General features: G+C 45.5%; 1 protein-coding gene and 1 non-coding gene across 7 annotated transcripts in view; one reads left to right on the plus strand and one right to left on the minus strand.

Annotated features, from left to right (window-relative positions):
• The window catches only part of VWA3A (von Willebrand factor A domain containing 3A), a 58,385-nt gene that overhangs the window by 21,369 nt on the left and 18,242 nt on the right, over positions 1-18,774 (plus strand). For all 6 annotated transcript variants that reach the window (XM_019988274.2, XM_019988273.2, XM_070779774.1 and 3 more), the window contains 11 exons: positions 1,280-1,405; positions 1,658-1,766; positions 1,979-2,044; positions 4,703-4,828; positions 7,940-8,075; positions 8,184-8,287; positions 9,664-9,744; positions 10,531-10,625; positions 12,845-12,964; positions 18,215-18,289; positions 18,519-18,663. In XM_019988274.2, the coding sequence (XP_019843833.2) occupies positions 1,280-1,405; positions 1,658-1,766; positions 1,979-2,044; positions 4,703-4,828; positions 7,940-8,075; positions 8,184-8,287; positions 9,664-9,744; positions 10,531-10,625; positions 12,845-12,964; positions 18,215-18,289; positions 18,519-18,663 (1,183 nt within the window). The remainder of the gene's footprint in view (positions 1-1,279; positions 1,406-1,657; positions 1,767-1,978; positions 2,045-4,702; positions 4,829-7,939; positions 8,076-8,183; positions 8,288-9,663; positions 9,745-10,530; positions 10,626-12,844; positions 12,965-18,214; positions 18,290-18,518; positions 18,664-18,774) is intronic.
• On the minus strand, positions 16,265-16,372 carry LOC139179841 (U6 spliceosomal RNA). The gene has a single exon (XR_011564194.1). It is a non-coding gene; the product is annotated as a U6 spliceosomal RNA (small nuclear RNA).

Here is an 18,774-nt window from a genome sequence, read left to right on the forward strand (position 1 = left end):
ACGAGGAAACTGAGACTCAAGTTAGGGAACATTTCTGAAATGGTAGTCAGGATTGGATTCCAAAGCACAGAGCGGATCCCAGGGAAAGCCATATGCTTGGGTTTCTGGAACGGAGGTTCCCTTGTCCAGCAATGGCTGTAGAGGGGCGCCCTTCTGGGTAAAGAAGTGCCCGTTCAGGCAGCATGGGCTTTGAATCCCAGCTCTGACAGTTACTTGGGGATCCTGACTCATCCTTTAACTCTCTCATTAGCAGAATAAGGTGAGGATACCTGCTTCTCACAGAGTTGTTGGCATGGGAAGTGCTTGGCATGGGGAAGGTACTCAGCAGATAAGATTGTTTGTTTGTTTTATTCTTTAACGATGATTTCAACCTCAAAGCTCCAGGATGTCAGACCTGGAAGTCACCTTGAGACCATCTAGCCAAGAGTTCCTCAACTGCAATTATTCCTGGATTTCCCTTGTGATTTTTGTCATATCCCTGCCACTTGTACGATTATTTACTCTGTGCAACTTGTAGTACTATTGATTTTTAAAATAACCCAATATTTATTCTGAACGAAACTATCAATGCCATAACTGAGAAGCCTGTATCACTTGCCATAATTAGCAAGTTGCTATAAAATAAATAGAATGAACGCAGACAAAACAGTAAGATTAAATTCCAGCTTGAAACCTATTGACTAGAGATGGCGCCAGGCCTGGGATTTGTTCTCTTTGTTAAAAAGGCAAATTCAACCGTTATAATAATGAAAGAGACTTACTGGCAATGAGCTGAGGGGGTTTTTTGGGGGGTGGATGTCAGAATGAAAGAGAAAGGGGGAGACCAGAGCTGTCTCACCAGTGCCACGTGAGACAGTGAACCAGGAGAGCTCTGAATTGAGTCCTTCCTGTATTCCCAGTAGTGTGTATTCCAACCTGTGTGGGATGTAGCCACACAGCTGTAGTGTCTTCTCTTCAAGACTCTTTGGGTTGGGGATTAACCCCATGTTTCAGGCTGAGATCTGCCTCCAGAAGAGTTGGAGGGGAAAGGAGCTAGGTCCCAGACCCCACATAACAGAGTCACTGGAAATTCAGGCCCTTGAGTCACACCTGGATTGAAGTCTCAGCATTTCCAGTTGCTTACAGTATCCCCTAACTCTGAGTCTCAGTTTCCTCATCTATAAAATGGGAATAAGGTATCCCTATCAAAGAATTATTGTTAGGCTCACACCAGCCCGTGTTTGTCCCGGGCCTGGTCCCTAGTATGAGTATTGTTATTAGGTTTTATCATTTTGCCTAGTCTCCAGGAACTCAAGCTTTGGGTGAAAAAGCTGAAGCCGGACAGAGGCAGCAATCTGCTACAAGCCCTGAAAAAAGTCTTCGTTCTGAAAGGGCTGAATTCTCTGGTGACCATCATGGGAAGCTGGTAGGTCTCCTTTTCTAAGCTGATAACAGACCCAGGAAGGGATTGGAGAACCAAACCGAGAAAAGACCATCAAGCGTGACTTCCAGGCCATTAATCTACAGATTTTTATGGCAGGGGGCCTGAGGCCCACTATGCCTTACATCTTAACACAGGTGACCTGGGACACAGATGATTGGTTAGATTTGGTAGAGGTTCTTTGGGAATTACCATCTTGCTGGAGTGCCCCCTTCTCTTCTTCCTTCTTCTTCCCAGCCCAGATCAGCCTTCTGAAATCCTGTCCGATTACATCCAACAGTCTACCACGGGAAGGGACCTCATTACCCACATCATCACCTACAAATGCGATGATCAGGTGCCGCCTGTAAGTACCCAAGAATCTTCAAGGCTTCCCTTGGATTGGTGATAGTGAGCTGGGCCAGCCTTTGAGTCCCCCAAGTTATGGATTAGAATACAACTGTCCTTGTATCTAGTTCTCCCATTGGTCAGCCCAGGTGGTAGGCTCAGACAAGGAAAAAGCTTGTAAGACTAACGGCATTGCCCTAGGGAGGGCTGACTCTGTCTCCATCCCCATAGGCTGTTCTGAAGAACCTTGTAGAAGCTTTTGGGGGCTATTATCACTGCTACAGCCCAGAGACAGAGGTAAGCTCTTGGGCCAACACACTGCCCCCTCCTCCTATCCCTGCCTGCTTCCAAGGTTGTGCCTGGGGAATCTGGGCCAGAATGATTCTTTGTGTGTACTGGCTTCCCTTCTCCCCTACTCAGTGGGTTTACTCAAGTAAAATCAGATTAAAAAGAGTATGAGGGAAGAACAGAAACAACAAAAAGTCACAAGAGATTCTTTTGTCAGGGTGTATGATGAGTTGATTGGGCTACCCAGGTCACTCAGTGGTGAAGAATTTGCCTGCAAATGCAGGAGACATGGGTTCAATCCCTGGGTCAGCAAGATCCACTGGAGGAGGAAATGACAACCCACTTCAGTATTCTTGCCTGGAGAATCCCATGGACAGAGGAGCCTGGCAGGCTACAGTCCATGGGGTCGCAAAGAGTTGGACACGTCTGAGCAACTGAGCATGCACGCAATGAGCTGGTTGCATGCTGACAGAATTCTGAATTCCTACCCAGTTGCCATCAACATGGGCCCCACCCCACCTCTGCTCCCACCAAAGCTCTGAATCTGAAGCAGCTGCTTCAGTTCTCTCTCCTAGATAGATCCCATTTACTGCAAGAGACACACAGCAATCAATTCTGAATGAGCAAGTTAATTCTGTACCAATCCATCCATTAGTCCTTGTCGCAGTTAATAATAACATCACACACTCTGTGTCTGTAATGGAGATGACAGCAAATGTGTGTTGTAGATCCATATGGCAGATTGAGAATCCAGCTGTCTGTTGAGCTACAGGCTGTGCCTTGCCTGCTAACTACCAATTGCCAAGAGTAAATGAATATTTGCATCTCACAAGTATGTTCTAGTGTTACAAAGTATAGGTCAGGCAACATTTTCCTTGGGCAAAACCCCTTGTTACCTCACTGGCCAGACTCTGTAGGAGTGACATACTCCAAGGCTAGGAAGATACTATGGGTGAGTGAATGAAACTGGCTGGTTTAAGAAATATTTTCCCTTAAAAACCTGTGAGCCTCTTGGCTTAGTTGTTGTTTTTCCACTCTTGGTGGAGGTATGGGTAAAACAAATTTCATTGTTTTCTTTATTATGAGCAAAACAACAGTGCAAAGATGACAAAAAATTACAACTGATTCTAATGAGAACAGAGAGTGGTAAGGAGTGTAAAGAACAAAACAGCACTTGCCCCAATGAGTGGGACGCCTCTGCTCAGCCCTAGCCCGTTATTTATTTGTTCTGCAGGAGTGACCCCCAGTGTTACCAGTCTTCTGATTTTCCAACAAGAGCCAGAAATCTGGCTTTGTGTGTGTGTGATTTCCTTTCATTTGTAAACAATTGAGGGACTTCCCTGGTGGTCCAGTGGCTAAGACTCCATGCTCCCAATGCAGGGGGCCTGGGTTCGATCTCTGGTCAGGGAGCTAGATCTGACATACCACAACCAAGACCCAGAGCAGCCAGATAAATAAATAAATTTTTAAAAATTGAGAAAATTCTCATAAATAAAGTGAACAACAGTGGCACTTTTTATACTCACAATGTTGTGCAACCACCACCTTTATTTAGCTCCAAAACACTTCCATCTCCCCAAAAGGAAACTCTGCACCCTTAAAACAATTACTCCCCATTCCCCCTCCCCTGCAGCCCCAGCTCATTGTCAATCTGCTTTCCCTCTCTTGGGATTTACCCATTGTGGATATTTCATGTCCATCTTTTTTCACTCAGCATCATGTTTTCAAGATGCATCTGTGTTCTGACATGTATCAGAACTTCATTCTTTTTATGGTTGAATAATATTCCATTTTCTGAATATACTACCTCTTGTTTACCCATTCATCAGTCAATGGATATTTTAGCTGCTGTGAACTGGTATGATTATTGGTGAAGTATCTGAGTCCCTGTTTTCAATTATTGTAGGTACGTAACTAGGAGTAGAAATGCTAGGTCATGTAGTAATTCTGTTTAATTTTTTGAGGAGCCACCAAACTGTTCTTCACAGCAGCTGCACCATTTTACAGTTCCACCCGCACCCCTCAAGTTCCAATTCTCCAGTGTTTGCCAACACTTGTTATAGTCCTTTAATAATTATTATCATAGCTAGTTCAGTTCAGTTCAGTTCAGTCACTCAGTCGTGTCCGACTCTTTGCGACCCCATGAATTGCAGCACGCCAGGCCTCCCTGTCCATCACCAACTCCCGGAGTTCACTCAAACTCCTGTCCATCGAGTCGGTGATGCCATCCCCTTCTCCTCCTGACCCCAATCCCTCCCAGCATCAGAGTCTTTCCCAATGAGTCAACTCTTCGCATGAGGTGGCCAAATACTGGAGTTTCAGCTTTAGCATCATTCCTTCCAAAGAACACCCAGGGCTGATCTCCTTCAGAATGGACTGGTTGGATCTCCTTGCAGTCCAAGGGACTCTCCGAGGGTATAAAGTGTTTCTTCACATCTATAAGGTTAGACAAACTTTCAACTATTTAAAACACTGCAAGCCAATAATGTACAAATGGAACACGCATTGGCAGGCTCTGTCCTACACACAGATCCTGTTTATAATGTCCGCTTTGAAGAGCATGCCACGCCGCCCTAGGGATTCACGTGGCTGCCTGCCATTTCCCACCTCGGCCACTGCCGGTAACCAGGTGACTACTGGGTGACTGATTGCCCCCACCACCCCCAGATCTGCAGCAGCCGGGAGGTGGATGAGCTCCTGGCAGAAATCCAAAAGGCCCAGAGCCTCCGGGACCACGTGCAAGCCCTGCACCCCAACGCCCGCTGTGAGGAGCCCACCAGCGTGATGCAGGAGGTAGGTGCTGAGAGCCGGAGCTCAGACCTTCCGGGAGGCGCGCAGCTGGCCTCTCCATGCTCTCCTGTCTCACCTGTCACTCAAGGGCGCTACTGCCAGGCCCCCAAAAGTGGGGTGAGGCGAGGCCCCGCCCCCTCGCAGCCTCCACAGCTCTGAACTGCCCCAGCCTCTGCTGGAAGGATCCTGGTGGATTTTCTAACTGAAAAAAAAAAAATTATTTCAGAGAAAGGCCATCAGGCCTCTGCCACCCCTTCCACTTAAACATTGTCCCTCCCTTCCCTCCAGTTTGGAAAATGATGAAAACCTCAGCTACACAGGGTAGGCTGTCTGGAGACATCTCACCAGCATCTCATTCATTCGGGGCAAAGGCCCTGCTTGAGGGCGTTTAATTTATCAGCAGAATAACTCAGAAAGTTTACGGACACCAGTGCCATAAAAGCTGTGCTCTGTTTAGACAGCACAGACAACTTAGCTGTGGACAGAAAAGAATTGGAAACGCTTTTACAGCATCACAGAGTGAAGGTGTGGACTTGGGGTACCACACGTTTTGACCTGGCTAGCTGTCGTAAAAGAAACACAGCACTTAGATTGAGGTCTTGAATTTTAGTTTCAGCTCTTCTACTGATTATCTCGGAGAAGGCAGTGGCACCCCACTCTAGTACTCTTGCCTGGAAAACCCTACGGACGGAGGAGCCTGGTAGGCTGCAGTCCCTGGGGTCACTAAGAGTCGGATACGACTGAGTGACTTCACTTTCAATTTTCACTTTTCACTTTCATGCATTGGAGAAGGAAATGGCAACCCACTCCAGTGTTCTTGCCTGGAGAATCCCAGGGAAGGGGGAGCCTGCTGGGCTGCCGTCTGTGGGGTCGCACAGAGTCGGACACGACTGGAGTGACTTAGCAGCAACTGATTATCTATCAGTTCAGTTCAGTTGCTCAGTCGTGTCCGACTCTTTGTGACTCTGTGAACTGTGGCACGTCAGGCTTCCCTGTCCTTCACCAACTCCCAGACCTTGCTCAAACTCATATTCATCGAGTCGATGATCTCTCATCCTCTGTCGCCCCTTGTCCTCCTGCCTTCAATCTTTCCCAGCATCAGGGTCTTTTCCAATTAGTCAGTTCTTCGCATCAGGTAGCCAAAATATTGGAGCTTCAGCTTCAGTATCAGTCCTTCCAATGAGTATTCAGGACTGATTTCCTTTAGGATTGACTGGTTTGATCTCCTTGCTGTCCAAGAGACTCTCAAGAGTCTTCTCCAACTCCACAGCCTCCGGGACCATGTGATTGTCTATAAACAATAACAGTAATTAATGGTTTTCATTTGCTGAGTGTGTAGGCACTTAAGATAGGCACAAGGCTTAATCTTTTTAAATGCCTTATTTTATCTTACAGCAATGGTCTCCAGCAGATATGTTATTTTACAGATGAGAAAACAGAAGTTGAGTTTAAATAATTTGCCTGAGATCGCAGAGATAAAAGCTGATTAGTCTCGATTGAACTTAGGTCTGCTTGATGTCAGAATCTTGCCAGGAGTTTCCCAAAATGAAATGCATATACTACTTGTAGTTTGCAAAATAATGATAAGGTGATATGCAGATTAACATTCTTTTAAATGTTATATATTTAAAACTAGCTCATTATGGTAGAAATAGAGCTTTCTGAAATTATTTAAGTACTAGGAATTCTCTGACAATTTCAATGTTTCAGACTTGGTGCGTTCATTGCCAAGAGCCCAGATTCAATCCCTGGTCAGGGAACTAAGAGCCCACATTCTGTAAGGCATGTCCAAAAACAAACAAGCAAAGTATATATGTGTATGTGTGTTTATATATATATATATATATATATAATTTAAGTACAAAAAGGGGTCCATTAAAATCAAAATTGAAATTAATATTAATTTCAATTAATGTTAGTAAAACTAATAATTAAAAAGACTTAGTGTTACTTGTTTGATTTTTAAAATATTGAGTAAATAACAATATAGGGCTTCCCTGGTGGTTTAGTGGTAAAGAATCCACCTGCAAATGCAGGAGACATGAGTTTAATCCCTGGGTCAGGAGAATTCCCTAGAGTGGAAAATGGCAACCCACTCCAGTATTTTTGCCTGGGAAATCCCATGGACAGATGGGCCTGGTGGGCTACAGCCCATGGGGTCGCCAAAGAGTCGGACACGACCTAGTGACTAAACAACAACAAATAACAGTACGGTGATACTCAGATACAGCGAATTTCATGAAGGTGGTTCTCGAATGTCTGAAGTTTGGAAATTGCTGTTTCATGCTTTCCTCATACACAAGCTATGTGACTTAACCTCTCAGAACCTCAGGTTTTCAGTTGTAAATGTGGGCAAGGGAGTCTAGGCTAGATCAGGGCTCCCTAAATGATTTGGTACAGGAGTTGCTTTTTAGTTCCCTGGGGCTTGTGTTTTGTGCCCACGGCAGGGCCACTTGTCATCTTGGAGTCCTTGGTGCTGATTCAAATGCCAAGGGTGGGAAGGGGTTAGGAGGATGGACAGATGACAGAGGAAGTGAGTTGCTGGGTACAGTTCTGTCTTCTCCTAGAAATTCCACACATCTCTCTAGATGGTGATGGGACTATGGAAGAGAAAGGCAAAACTGCCTGTAATTTAACAGGAAATGTTTTAAGAGAGCTTCCCTGGTAGCTCAGCTGATAAAGAATCTGCCTGCAATGCAGGAGACCCCAGTTCAATTCCTGGGTCAGGAAGATCCCCTGGAGAAGGAAGGGATAAGCTACCCACTCCAATATTCTTGGGCTTCCCTGATAGCTCAGACAGCAAAGAATCTGCCTGCAATGTGGGAGACCTGGGTTCGATCCCTGGGTTGGGAAGATCCCCTGGAGGAGGGCATGGCAACGCATTCCAGTATTCTTGCCTGGAGAATCCCCACAGGCAGAGGAACCTGGTGGGCACTGGTTCTGTCACTGGCTTGGAGCCTCCACTCTGGGGAGCCCATGGGGTCACAGAGTCAGACACAACTGAAAGACTAAGCACAATGTTTTAAGATGCTCCCTTGGGTGGGTGGGGGAAGACTGGGGACTTTCCAGGTCTATAATATGATTATGTAATGATGATTTTTCATTTCAATTTAGATTTCCACAGAGGTTGCAAAGAGTTCACTCATGAGTCTCTTGCCTAAACCCCCAAAACATGAGGATCCCCTCATGATTGAGTTCCCAAACTTGGACATGACTTCTGCAGAATGGCTAAAGACCAATAGCCTGAAAGGTAAATCCCCAGAGAGGGAAGAACCCAAGATGCAGATGACTGACCAAAGGCATGAACCCTTTGGGGCTTCATGAGCGGTGCCTCAAGCCCCACCATTTATTTTTACAGCCAAGAAGCTAAGCCTTTATCAGGTTCTGGCACCCAATGCATTCTCTCCTGTGGAGGAATATGTGCCTATTCTCCGGAAAACAGTATCATCAACTATCCATGAGGTAACTCAGATTCAGAGTTCTGTCCAGTCCTTTGCCGTGGAGCTCCTGTGTGGTATTTCCTTTCTGAAATGTTCAAGAAATAGAGGTCATGAGACAGAGCCCAAGGAGCAGGAGCTGAGGGCTTGGAGTGGGATGCAGGCTTTCCACCCAGGACTCTAGAACTCTCATCAAATCTACTCTAGCTGCTGTTTTTCAAAGATACGAAAAATGAAACTTGGGAGATTGGGGAAAGAGGGGGTATATTGGGCACCATGATCACCTCCTTCATGAAGGTTTCCTCCTCGTCATTCAGAACACAGTCTCTCTTTGGGCCCTCGCTCTACCTGATACAGACTTCTCCTATTGCTCCTATGATGCGCGTATGTGTGCATTTGTTACACGTCTAATGCCCACCGGGGTATGAGCCCTATAAAAGAAAAACCTCTTCCCCAACACTCTGTCCCTTATATGTAGTACAAGTAATCAGTCAAGGAATGTCTGCGTGCGTGGACAGAGGATGGAAAGAGGGAGGAAAAGGCTGAGTGAGTGGATGGATGGAAATGATAAGTGAATAGGTAAAAGAATGGATGGATGGATGGAAATATTAACAGATGGAAGGATAGATAACAGGATAGAATAAACAGATGAAAGGATAAAAGTCAAGATTAAATGAAGGATAAAGGATGGAGACGTGGAAGGACAGCATAATAGGTGAACAGAAAGGTCAGTCAGTGGAGAGACTTCCCTGGTGGTGCAGTGGCTGAGACTCTGCACTCCCATTACAGGGGGCATGGGTCCAATCCCTGGTCAGGGGACTATGATCCCACAGGCAGCGAGGCAAGGCCAGAGAAGAGAAGATCAGTGGAAAGACAGAAGAGTGAGAGGAGAGACAGGGGATGTCTAGTTCTGGCAGCCCATAGATGAATGACTAGATGGAAGGAGTGACAGAGATAGAGATATGACAACTTGATGGAGGAATGAACAGAATGAACAAATTTGATTTTCAAAGTGTCCGTGAAGGCCCATGTGGGTTTCCAAATCTTAGAATTTATGACTATGGTATGTTTTAAATCTCCAACTCTGCTATTACCAAAACGTCTAACCATATCTTGTAATAAGGACATTGATGTTCAGAAGAGCCTCCTGAGAAGGGAGCCAGCTTGTGGTCAGACCTGGTGCATTCAGGGGACTGTGTCCTGAAGTCCCTCAGCTGCCAGCTCCAGACAAGGCAATGGCCTGGTGATGGGGAGGGGCACAATCCACCCGCAGATGTGTTAAGAGCCCATTTCCCTCTCTTGCATCTGACTTGGAGAACCCAGTGACCGATTTAAACTTAAAATCCTTCCTCACTTGTGCTTCTGTTCACCTGCTCCCCTCCTGGCCACACCTGCGTGCAGAAGGCAATGGTGCAATTTGAATGGCATGACGGGACAGTGAAGAATATTCATGTGGACTTGCCCTTCCTGTACGAGTACCAGGTCAGTGCTGGGTCCCATCAGTCAGAATGTGGGGTGTGGGGAGGGGGTGGGAGGAAGGTGTCGTGGAATGTGGAGGCACCAAGCCAGTGACAGAACCCCCTCCTGTAAACAGACTGTGCTCCACCCACAGGCCCTTCTGGAGCTTTCTCCACCTCCTCTCCAGGCAGGAACCTGGATGCCTTAAACAAAAACCTCTAATCCTTTTGGTCAAGATTTACCTCCTCCCCATTTGAGGCAATGAAATACTCTGACTCTTCCCCTCCTAGGCTTGTGACAGACAAGTACATGCTTATATATATATATAGTTTATATATTTAAACAAATGTTTATTTATTTATCTATTTTTGGCTATGATGGGTCTTTGTTGCTGCACACGGGCTTTCTCTAGTGCAGCAAGTGGGGGCTGCTCCCTAGTTGTATTGCTGGGTCTTCTCATTGCAATGATTTCTCTTATTGCAGAGCATGGGCTCTAGGTGCACAGTCTTCAGTGGTTGTGGCTCACGGGCTCCAGAATGGGGGCTCAGTAGTTGTAGCGCATGGGTTTAGTTGCCCTGTGGCATGTGGAATCTTTCTGCACCAGGTATCGAACTGGTGTTCCCTGCATTGGCAGGCAGATTCTTAACCTCTGGGCCACAAGGGAAGTCCTAATACATGCTTTAGAGGGATTTTTGTTCTGCCTGGATACCCATGGCCTTGACACACCATTCCCAGAAGCCACGTGGGGTACACCCTCTTCCCCCACATGCTCTGTGCAGTGCTGACTGTGTGTGACCCATGAGTTTGCAGAAACAGCTCAGCAGAGCGATGCGGATGTATGAGAGACGGATTGAGTGGCTCTCCTTGGCCAGCAGAAGAATCTGGGGCACCGTATGTGAAAAAAGGTAACTTCTCCCAATAGTGTTCTTGTCCTTCGTGTGTGACACAGCACTCATTCAACTTATGAATTTCCTGTTGGTAGCATCAGAATCCATCATTTAGATTAAGGATCAGTAATGGCTCAGCAGAAGCCCTGGAGGGAAAAGTCACCACCATTAACTGCAACCTTAAGAATAGCATCACTGTGTCACTCAGGAGTCTTTGTTAAAAAGCAAAAGAAACTAAGTGCAAATTGACTGAAACAAATCAGGGAAGTCTGGTTAAGGTAACTATATTCTAAAGTAGATTTGGTAGCTGTCTTCAGGCCTGGCTTGATCCAGAGATTCATACATGTCAGGAATTTCTTTCCAACCCTCAGTTTCATTTTCCTCTTTCTTGGCTTTGTTTTCAGGCAGGCTGTCCCCTCTAGGTAGCAAGATAGCCACCCAAAGTTCCCAACTTCCTTCCTTCCAGTTTAGCACTTCCAGGGTTTAGAGCATGGGCCCATCCATGAGCCACTTGGGCCAAGAGGATTTGATGTTCTGATTGCCTGGGGTCTAATGTCCACTTTAAAGCTTGGACTGGGGTAAGCTCTACTCAACTCAAGTGGACCATTAGAGACAAAGATATTCCCCCCCACACCAGAAAAAAAGACCAAGATACTGTTTTGAGCAGAGGTAATGGATGCTGAGGAGGAAGAAATTGTAGGTATCTATTATATCATTCAGAGAAGGCAATGGCACCCCACTCCAGTACTCTTGCCTGGAGAATCCCATGGGTGGAGGAGCCTAGTAGGCTGCAGTCCATGGTGTTGCTAGGAGTCAGACACGACTGAGTGACTTCACTTTCACTTTTCACTTTCATGCATTGGAGAAGGAAATGGCAACCCACTCCAGTGTTCTTGCCTGGAGAATCCCAGGGACAGGGAAGCCTGGTGGGCTGCCGTCTATGGGTTCGCACAGAGTCGGACATGACTGAAGTGACTTAGCAGCAGCATTATATCATTACCATTCCATACCTTACTTAATGCATTACCACTTATCATGTATTAGAAGTTTGTAATACCATTCATCTGCTCTATTTTTTAACTCTCAAAGCAACCCCTTGAAGAGTCTTATTATAGTTTATATAGTTAAATATGCCAAGGAACAGGCTTCCAAGGTGGTGCAGTAGTAAAGAATCTGACTGCTAATGCAGGAGATGCAAGAGACTCAGGTTCAATCCCTGAGTTGGGAAGATCCCCTGGAGTAGGAAATGGTAGCTCATTCCAGTATTCTTGCATGGAGAATTCCATGGACAGAGGAATCTGGCAGACTACAGTCCATGGGGTCGCAAAGAGTTAGACATGACTGAGCACACACACAAACGCATGGCAAGGATCAGAGAGGTGCTGTGACTTGCCTAAGGCCCCACAGAAAGTGGGACTTGAACTAAGGTCTTCAGATGCTATATCGGGTGAATTTTCTTTTGCTAATCCATAGCTGTCTCAAAATGAGAATGAGGGGAGGAGATAGGACTATAAGATCTAAAGAGAAGGCTCAACACTGTTGCTGCTGCTGCTGCTAAGTCGCTTCAGTTGTGTCCGACTCTGTGTGACCCCATAGACGGAAGCCCACCAGGCACCCCCAGGTGGTGGATTCTCCAGGCAAGAACACTGGAGTGGGTTGCCATTTCCTTCTCCAATGCATGAAAGTGAAAAGTGAAAGTGAAATCGCTCCATCGTGTCTGACTCTCAACGACCCCATGGACTGCAGCCTACCAGGCTCTTCCGTCCATGGGATTTTCCAGGCAAGAGTACTAGAGTGGGGTGCCATTGCCTTCTCCACTGCAAGAGATCTTAAAACAGAGAGAAAATAAAAAGATACATTTCCCCAAAGGCCCCAGTTATACCTAATTCCCCATATAACTTGCTTAGCTTGTTTGTTTTCCCTTCACAGACCCCAACCTACTGTATTATCGAATGCTAGTGATTTAAAACAAGGAAATGTATGAAATCATTATATGCAGTCCTGCCCTTAAACTGTCCACCACGAGGCTTTATTCCATGATAGACCCTCCTGCAGAGAAGGTTCCATGACCCCTCAGGCTACTGCCTGTGTTGACCTCAAACCACGGAGAAGATTTGGCCAGGGGTGAATTTGGCTTGCAGAACTCCCCTGGAAAAAACGTTAAATAGTAAAATGGAACAGAATAAACATTATCTGAGAGATTCGGTTCTCCTCTTAAAGCTTGTGTTTCTTTTTAGGGTGGTTATACTGCTCGATATCTCCGTGACCAATTCCATGTACATTATTCATATCCAGCACTCCCTGCGACGCCTGCTGGAGGAGCAGCTGTCCAACAAGGACTGCTTCAACATCATTGCGTACGCAGCGGCTTCTCCTGGTGGGGAGGTCGTGGGCACTAGGCCGCCATCGCCAGGCTGAGGCTTCTGGCAGGACCACAGATGTATGGGCAGCCGGCCTCCTAGGAGGGCTGTCTGTTTATCTCATTTGAACCATCTTGTTTGGGGCATTGAATAATTAAATGGCTGTAGGACGGTCCCCCTGGGCTGAAGGTGATAAGCGGCCCCAAAACACACTGTTTGATCAGCCAGGATAAAGTAACTCAGCCCGTCACCCCATTTGGCTCCCAAGCTGATAAACACAAAAGAGAAAAAGACGGGTCCCCAGGCTTGGCTCCTACCTCAGTTCTAGCAAGCCACGATATTTTAAACATTCAGAATTCCAATTATAAATTTTAATTGTACACAGATCTATCAATATTATTATTATATATAGTTATATGTTATATAAATTATATAGAGCTATATAGAATTAAATTATACCTTTATATATAAAACTACATGGTTCCATTATATATATAAAACTATGTATTTAAGTTATATATAAGTAGGTGTGTGTGCTGCATGTTAAATAGCTTCAGTCGTGTCTGACTCTTTGAGACCCTATGGACCCCCATGGACTGTAACCCACCAGGCTTCTCTGTCCATGGGCTTCTCCAGGCAAGAATACTGGAATGGGTCCCCATTTCCTTCTCTAAGGGATCTTCCTGATCCAGGAATCAAACCCATGTCTCTTATGTCTCCCGCATTGGCAGTTGGGTTTTTTTTAACCACTAGAACACCTGGGAAGCCCTTATATAAGTATATATAATATAAATTAATACTATATAGCTATATATTTAAATTATGTATTTCATACATAATTATGTATATAAATTTTAACTATAAGTAAATTTAACTTAAAGTATAATAATATGTAGTATGTTTTACTACATATGTTTAAATTATATATGACTATATATAATAGTATAAATATTTAAGTTATAGGTCTATCTACATAGTTACTTATATTTTTATCTATAAAGTATATATAATTTAAATATATGTAGTTACATATAATATTTTTTTTACACAACTTCACATCATATAGGGAGTGTTCTAAACCTAATAAGTCAGCAGTTAATATTATATATTAAATTGTACCAGAGCCTAGTCATTCCCTAATAAATTCTACAGAAAAATGCTTAGAGAAGCATTTTGGACAATATTTTCATTCACTCATCCCATTCATTCATTTAACAAACTTTTATTGAAAGGCTGCCATGTACTGTAGGTATGCTAGGCATTAGGGATATAGAAGTTAACACACATGATACCTGTCCCTTAAGGAACTTATGACCTAGTAGTAGGAAACAGGAATGTTAAAATATGAATCCTATTAAGTGTTTTCTGAAGAAATAAGTAGAAGGCAGGATATGGGACTGCAAGTCCCATATCGACTCAAAGGTGGAGTCAGTCCATTTACCTGGGAAGAGTGAGGTCAGGAAATCTTAGCTGAGTCTTGACAAAGAGCAGGTGTTTCCCAGCACACAGAAGAGACAGGGAATGTGGAGAATGGCCTTCTGGTGCAGGGAGCAGCATGAGCAGAGCACAGAGGTGTGATGTCTCACACACAGAGGTGTGTCACACAACCTTGGGGGACCTGCAGTGTGAGTAGTTGAGTGTGAACAAAGGGTGAGAAGGAGAACCGGATGGCCCAGAAACGAAAGGAAACACCTGCTGATGGAGGCTTTAAGCAGGAGCTTTTATACTATAGGACATATAGGTACTGAAGGATTTTAAGCAAGATAATAATCTTGAGACACTTGAGTTACAAGGTGAAGGACAGGCTGAAGGGATGCAATACTGGAGGGGAGACCTGAGCCAAGGCAGTGGGAATGAAAGACAGGGTGGCCTGTAAGGGGTGCACAGAGTTGCATACGTAGAATGTAGTCACTGCTTGGCTGTAGGGGACGAGGGAATGGTGAAGAGGTGTGCCAGGTGGAGCAGAGTTTGGAAGACAGACATAGTCTGAGATCCTTAAGAGTTTGGAGATTCTCCTGGTTGGAGCTCTAGCCATCAGCATAAGTTGAAGACACGGGAGGGCATGCATTGCACCTGTGGAGACACGATGCTGGAGAGATGCCAACCAAGGAGAGAATTTGGGAGAAGCTGCCATTTGGATGGCAGAGAAAGGGAACCACCTAAGAAACAAGAGGAGCAGTCCAAGAGGCAGGAGGAAAACCTGGAGAGAAACGTGTTTTCCCCTTTCCCAAGGGAAGGAGGATCTTGGAAAGAAACCGAGTTAGGGCCTGCAGAAGCAAAGTAGGAAGGAGAAGAAAGAAGGAATTCTCTGAATCTGGCAATAGAGCTCCCTGATTAGAAAACAATGAGACATAATGGTTTTGCAATTCAGTTCAGCAAACATTTAAAAGATTGATAGTACCCAATGCTGATGATAATTTGGTGAAAAGGGCACTCCTGGAAAGTATTGTTGGAAATGCAATTTGGTACAGCTCTTGTATTAAATTTTTTTAAATTGGAAGTATAGTTGATTTGGTGCTTCCCTGGTAGCTCAGCTGGTAAAGAGTCCGCCTGCAATGCAGGAGACCCGTTTGATTCCTGGGTCAGGAAGATCCCCTGGAGAAGGGATAGGCTACCCACTCCAGTATTCTTGGGCTTCCCTGGTGGCTCAGGCAGTAAAGAATATGCCTGCAGTGCGGGAGACCTGGGTTCAATCCCTGGATCGGGAAGTTCCCCTGAAAGAAGGCATGGCAACCCACTCCAGTATTCTTGCCTGGAGAATCTCCATGGACAGAGGAGTCTGGTGGGCTACAGTCCACAAGGTTGCAAAGAGTCGGACACGACTGAGCAACTAAGCACAGCAGCATAGTTGATTTGGGCTTCCCAGGTGGCTCTGTGGTAAAAATTCCACCTGCCAATGCAGGAGGCACAAGAAATGTGTGTTTGGACCCTTGTCAAGAAGATTCCCTGGAGGAGGAAATGGCAACCCACTCCAGTATTCTTGCCTGGAGAATCCCGTGGACAGAGGGGCCTGGCAGGCTCTAGTCCAGGGTGGCAAAAAATCAGACAAAACTGAGCACACACGCACATAGTTGATTTACAATGTAATGTGAGTTTCAGGTGTACAGTAAAGTGATTTAGTTATATACTCTCTCTCTCTCTCTATATATATATATATATATACACATATATTGTTTTTCAGATTCATTTCCCTTCTAAGTTATTACAAAATATTGAGTATAGTTCCCTGTGCTAAACAGTAGGTCAACAAGACAATAGGCCTTGTTGATTATTTGTTTTCTGTATAATAATGTGTATATGTTAATCCCAAGTGCCTAATATTTTGTGTATCATCTTCACACAGGGGCCATGCTAATCTTCTCTGTATGGTTCCAATTTTAGTATATGTGCTACTGAAACAAGCACCGAATCAGTATGGTCTTTGTTCCTTCAATTAAACCTTTATGAAATATCCAAAGGAAATATTAAGATGACTGTGCAAAGATAGCCTTGAAGGGATTTTCAATGCAGCGTTCTGATAATTGTCAAACCTGGAGAAAAACAAGAGGGAATTGGTAAAATAAACCTGACTGTAGAATTCTATGCAACTATTCAAAAGAATGTGAGAGAGTTACGTGAGTACATTTAGAAAACTTCCTCAGTAAGTCCAAATGAAAGGAAATAAATAGGATAGGTTATATAATTACATTTCTTGTATTTTGCTGGAAAACTTTTTTTTAATTATTGTGTAAAGTGAAAAAATAACCATGTTAAGCTGGTGCTCACCCTCTTTCTCAGTACCCCCAGGTTTCCAAACTCTCTTCACAAACTTGCAGTTTCTATCCATTAGGCTGTAACACTGATTTATGGTAGAAAACAAGGTCACCAGGGTGGGAAGAAAGGCTATAATTCCACTTCTGTCAATATATCTTTATCTAACAATTTTTAATCCAAAAGAATATAGAACAAAGAGTTAACAGAAATTTGGAGGGAGGGATAAAACTGAAGGAATTTTCACTCTCTGTATATTGTTAGAATTTTTATTCAACTATAATAGAGGATTTATTATCCAACTATAATAAGAGATATTTCCATGGGATTAGGAAAAGAGGTCATCATTAATATTTGCCAGAGAACTGCCCAGGGTGGAAGCTTGACTGCAGAGGGTTGAGAAGCAGATTATGAGAAAGTGGTAGTAACATTGTTTTTCCAGGGAGCCTGTCTGTGAAGGAGAAAAGGAAAGACAGAGGAGTGGCTGGCAGAGTGGACCCTGGTGGAATGATAGCTAAGAGAGGCAGAGGGGACGAGGGAAGTAGATCCAGGAGTGGGCGTGGGAGGGAGGTCAGCACAGGGCAGTGTCTCAGACAGGTTGGCGGTGGTCAAGTCAAGAACCCAGAAGGAGGAATTGCTCTCGAACCAGAGAGGGGACGGCTTTTCCTTGATAAAGGAGATAAATCTTCTTCTCAAAGATTTAAATTCTGTCTCATAGAGAGAATGAGCTGATGCATATAAAAGAGAAACTGTAATACAGGTGGAGAGTGAAAGCTTTGAGAATGAATCTGTGCTCTTTGTGACCCCATGGACTGTAGCCTACCAGGCTTCTCCGTCCATGGGATTTTCCAGGCAAAGGTACAGGAGTGGGTTGCTATCTCCTTCTCCAGGAGATCTTCCCAACCCAGGGATCGAACCTGGGTGTCCCTCATTGCAGGCAGATGCTTTACCATCTGAGATACCTGAGAAGCCCTGAATCCATGCTAGAGGAGCCATAAAGGGAGCAGTGACTCCTTCCCTGGAGGTGGGGAAGTTCACACAGTGGAGGGAGTACCTTCCTCAGGGGAGAGGTCTGGCTAAACCGGTCCTGGCGGGTTGACATGGAGGGCCCCTGCTCTGCTCCCACCATGAATATGCTGGGACGTGTCCTGACCAGCAAGGAGCTTGTGGGTGACATCCTAACATTTTGGGGATGTAACCAGAATTTTGGGCTCCCCTCGTGGCTCAGCTGGTAAAGAATCCTCCCGCAATGTGGGAGACCTGGGTTCAGTCCCTGAGTTGGGAAGATCCCCTGGAGAAGGGAACAGCTACCCACTCCAGTATTCTGGCCTAAAGAATTCCATGGACTGTATAGTCCATGGGGTTGCAAAGAGTCGGACATGACTGGGCGACTTTCACTTTCAACCAGAATTTTGCCCCCTTAAAATCCTGGGAAGCCCAGTGAGCTGGGGCACATATCTCCCCACTAAGAACAAGCCCTCTTTCCCTCCCTCCAAGGTTCGGAAGCACCATCGAAAGCTGGAGGCCCGAGATGGTTGCCGCCAGCCACAGCAACTTACAAAGCGCCTGGCGGTAGGTGACCTGCTGGTCTGACAGCAGCCTCCCTGGTGCTACTTTTTCTGGCCCCCTCCCTCCCCCAGAAAGTAGCTCTCTGTAGAACCTTTGCCCTCCGACAGATGGCACAGACGTGAATCAGGCAACATCCGCCTTCCATCCCCCACCCTCCCCTCTGGGGCCTGGCAGCACCACACCGCGCCCCCCCTCCCCCCCCCCGCCTCAGCACGGCCTCCCTGCCTCCCAGGTGGGTCCTGAACCTGCAGTGTCAGGGCAGCAGGAACGTCCTCAGCGCCCTGCGGAAGGCTGTGGAGGTGGACTTCAAGGACAAAGAAGAACAGCAGTCACAGGGCATCTACCTCTTCACGGGGGGCATCCCTGACCAGGACATGGTGGGTGAACCTCGTCTCGTCCTCCTTTATCCTCTAGGACTCCCACATCTTCCCCTGGGTGGACGCCTAGTGACCAGTTTCTCCAGCATGATTTTCCCATCTAGACTTTAT

This window comes from Bos indicus, chromosome 25 (assembly GCF_029378745.1).
Source record: "Bos indicus isolate NIAB-ARS_2022 breed Sahiwal x Tharparkar chromosome 25, NIAB-ARS_B.indTharparkar_mat_pri_1.0, whole genome shotgun sequence".
NCBI lineage: Eukaryota > Metazoa > Chordata > Mammalia > Artiodactyla > Bovidae > Bos > Bos indicus.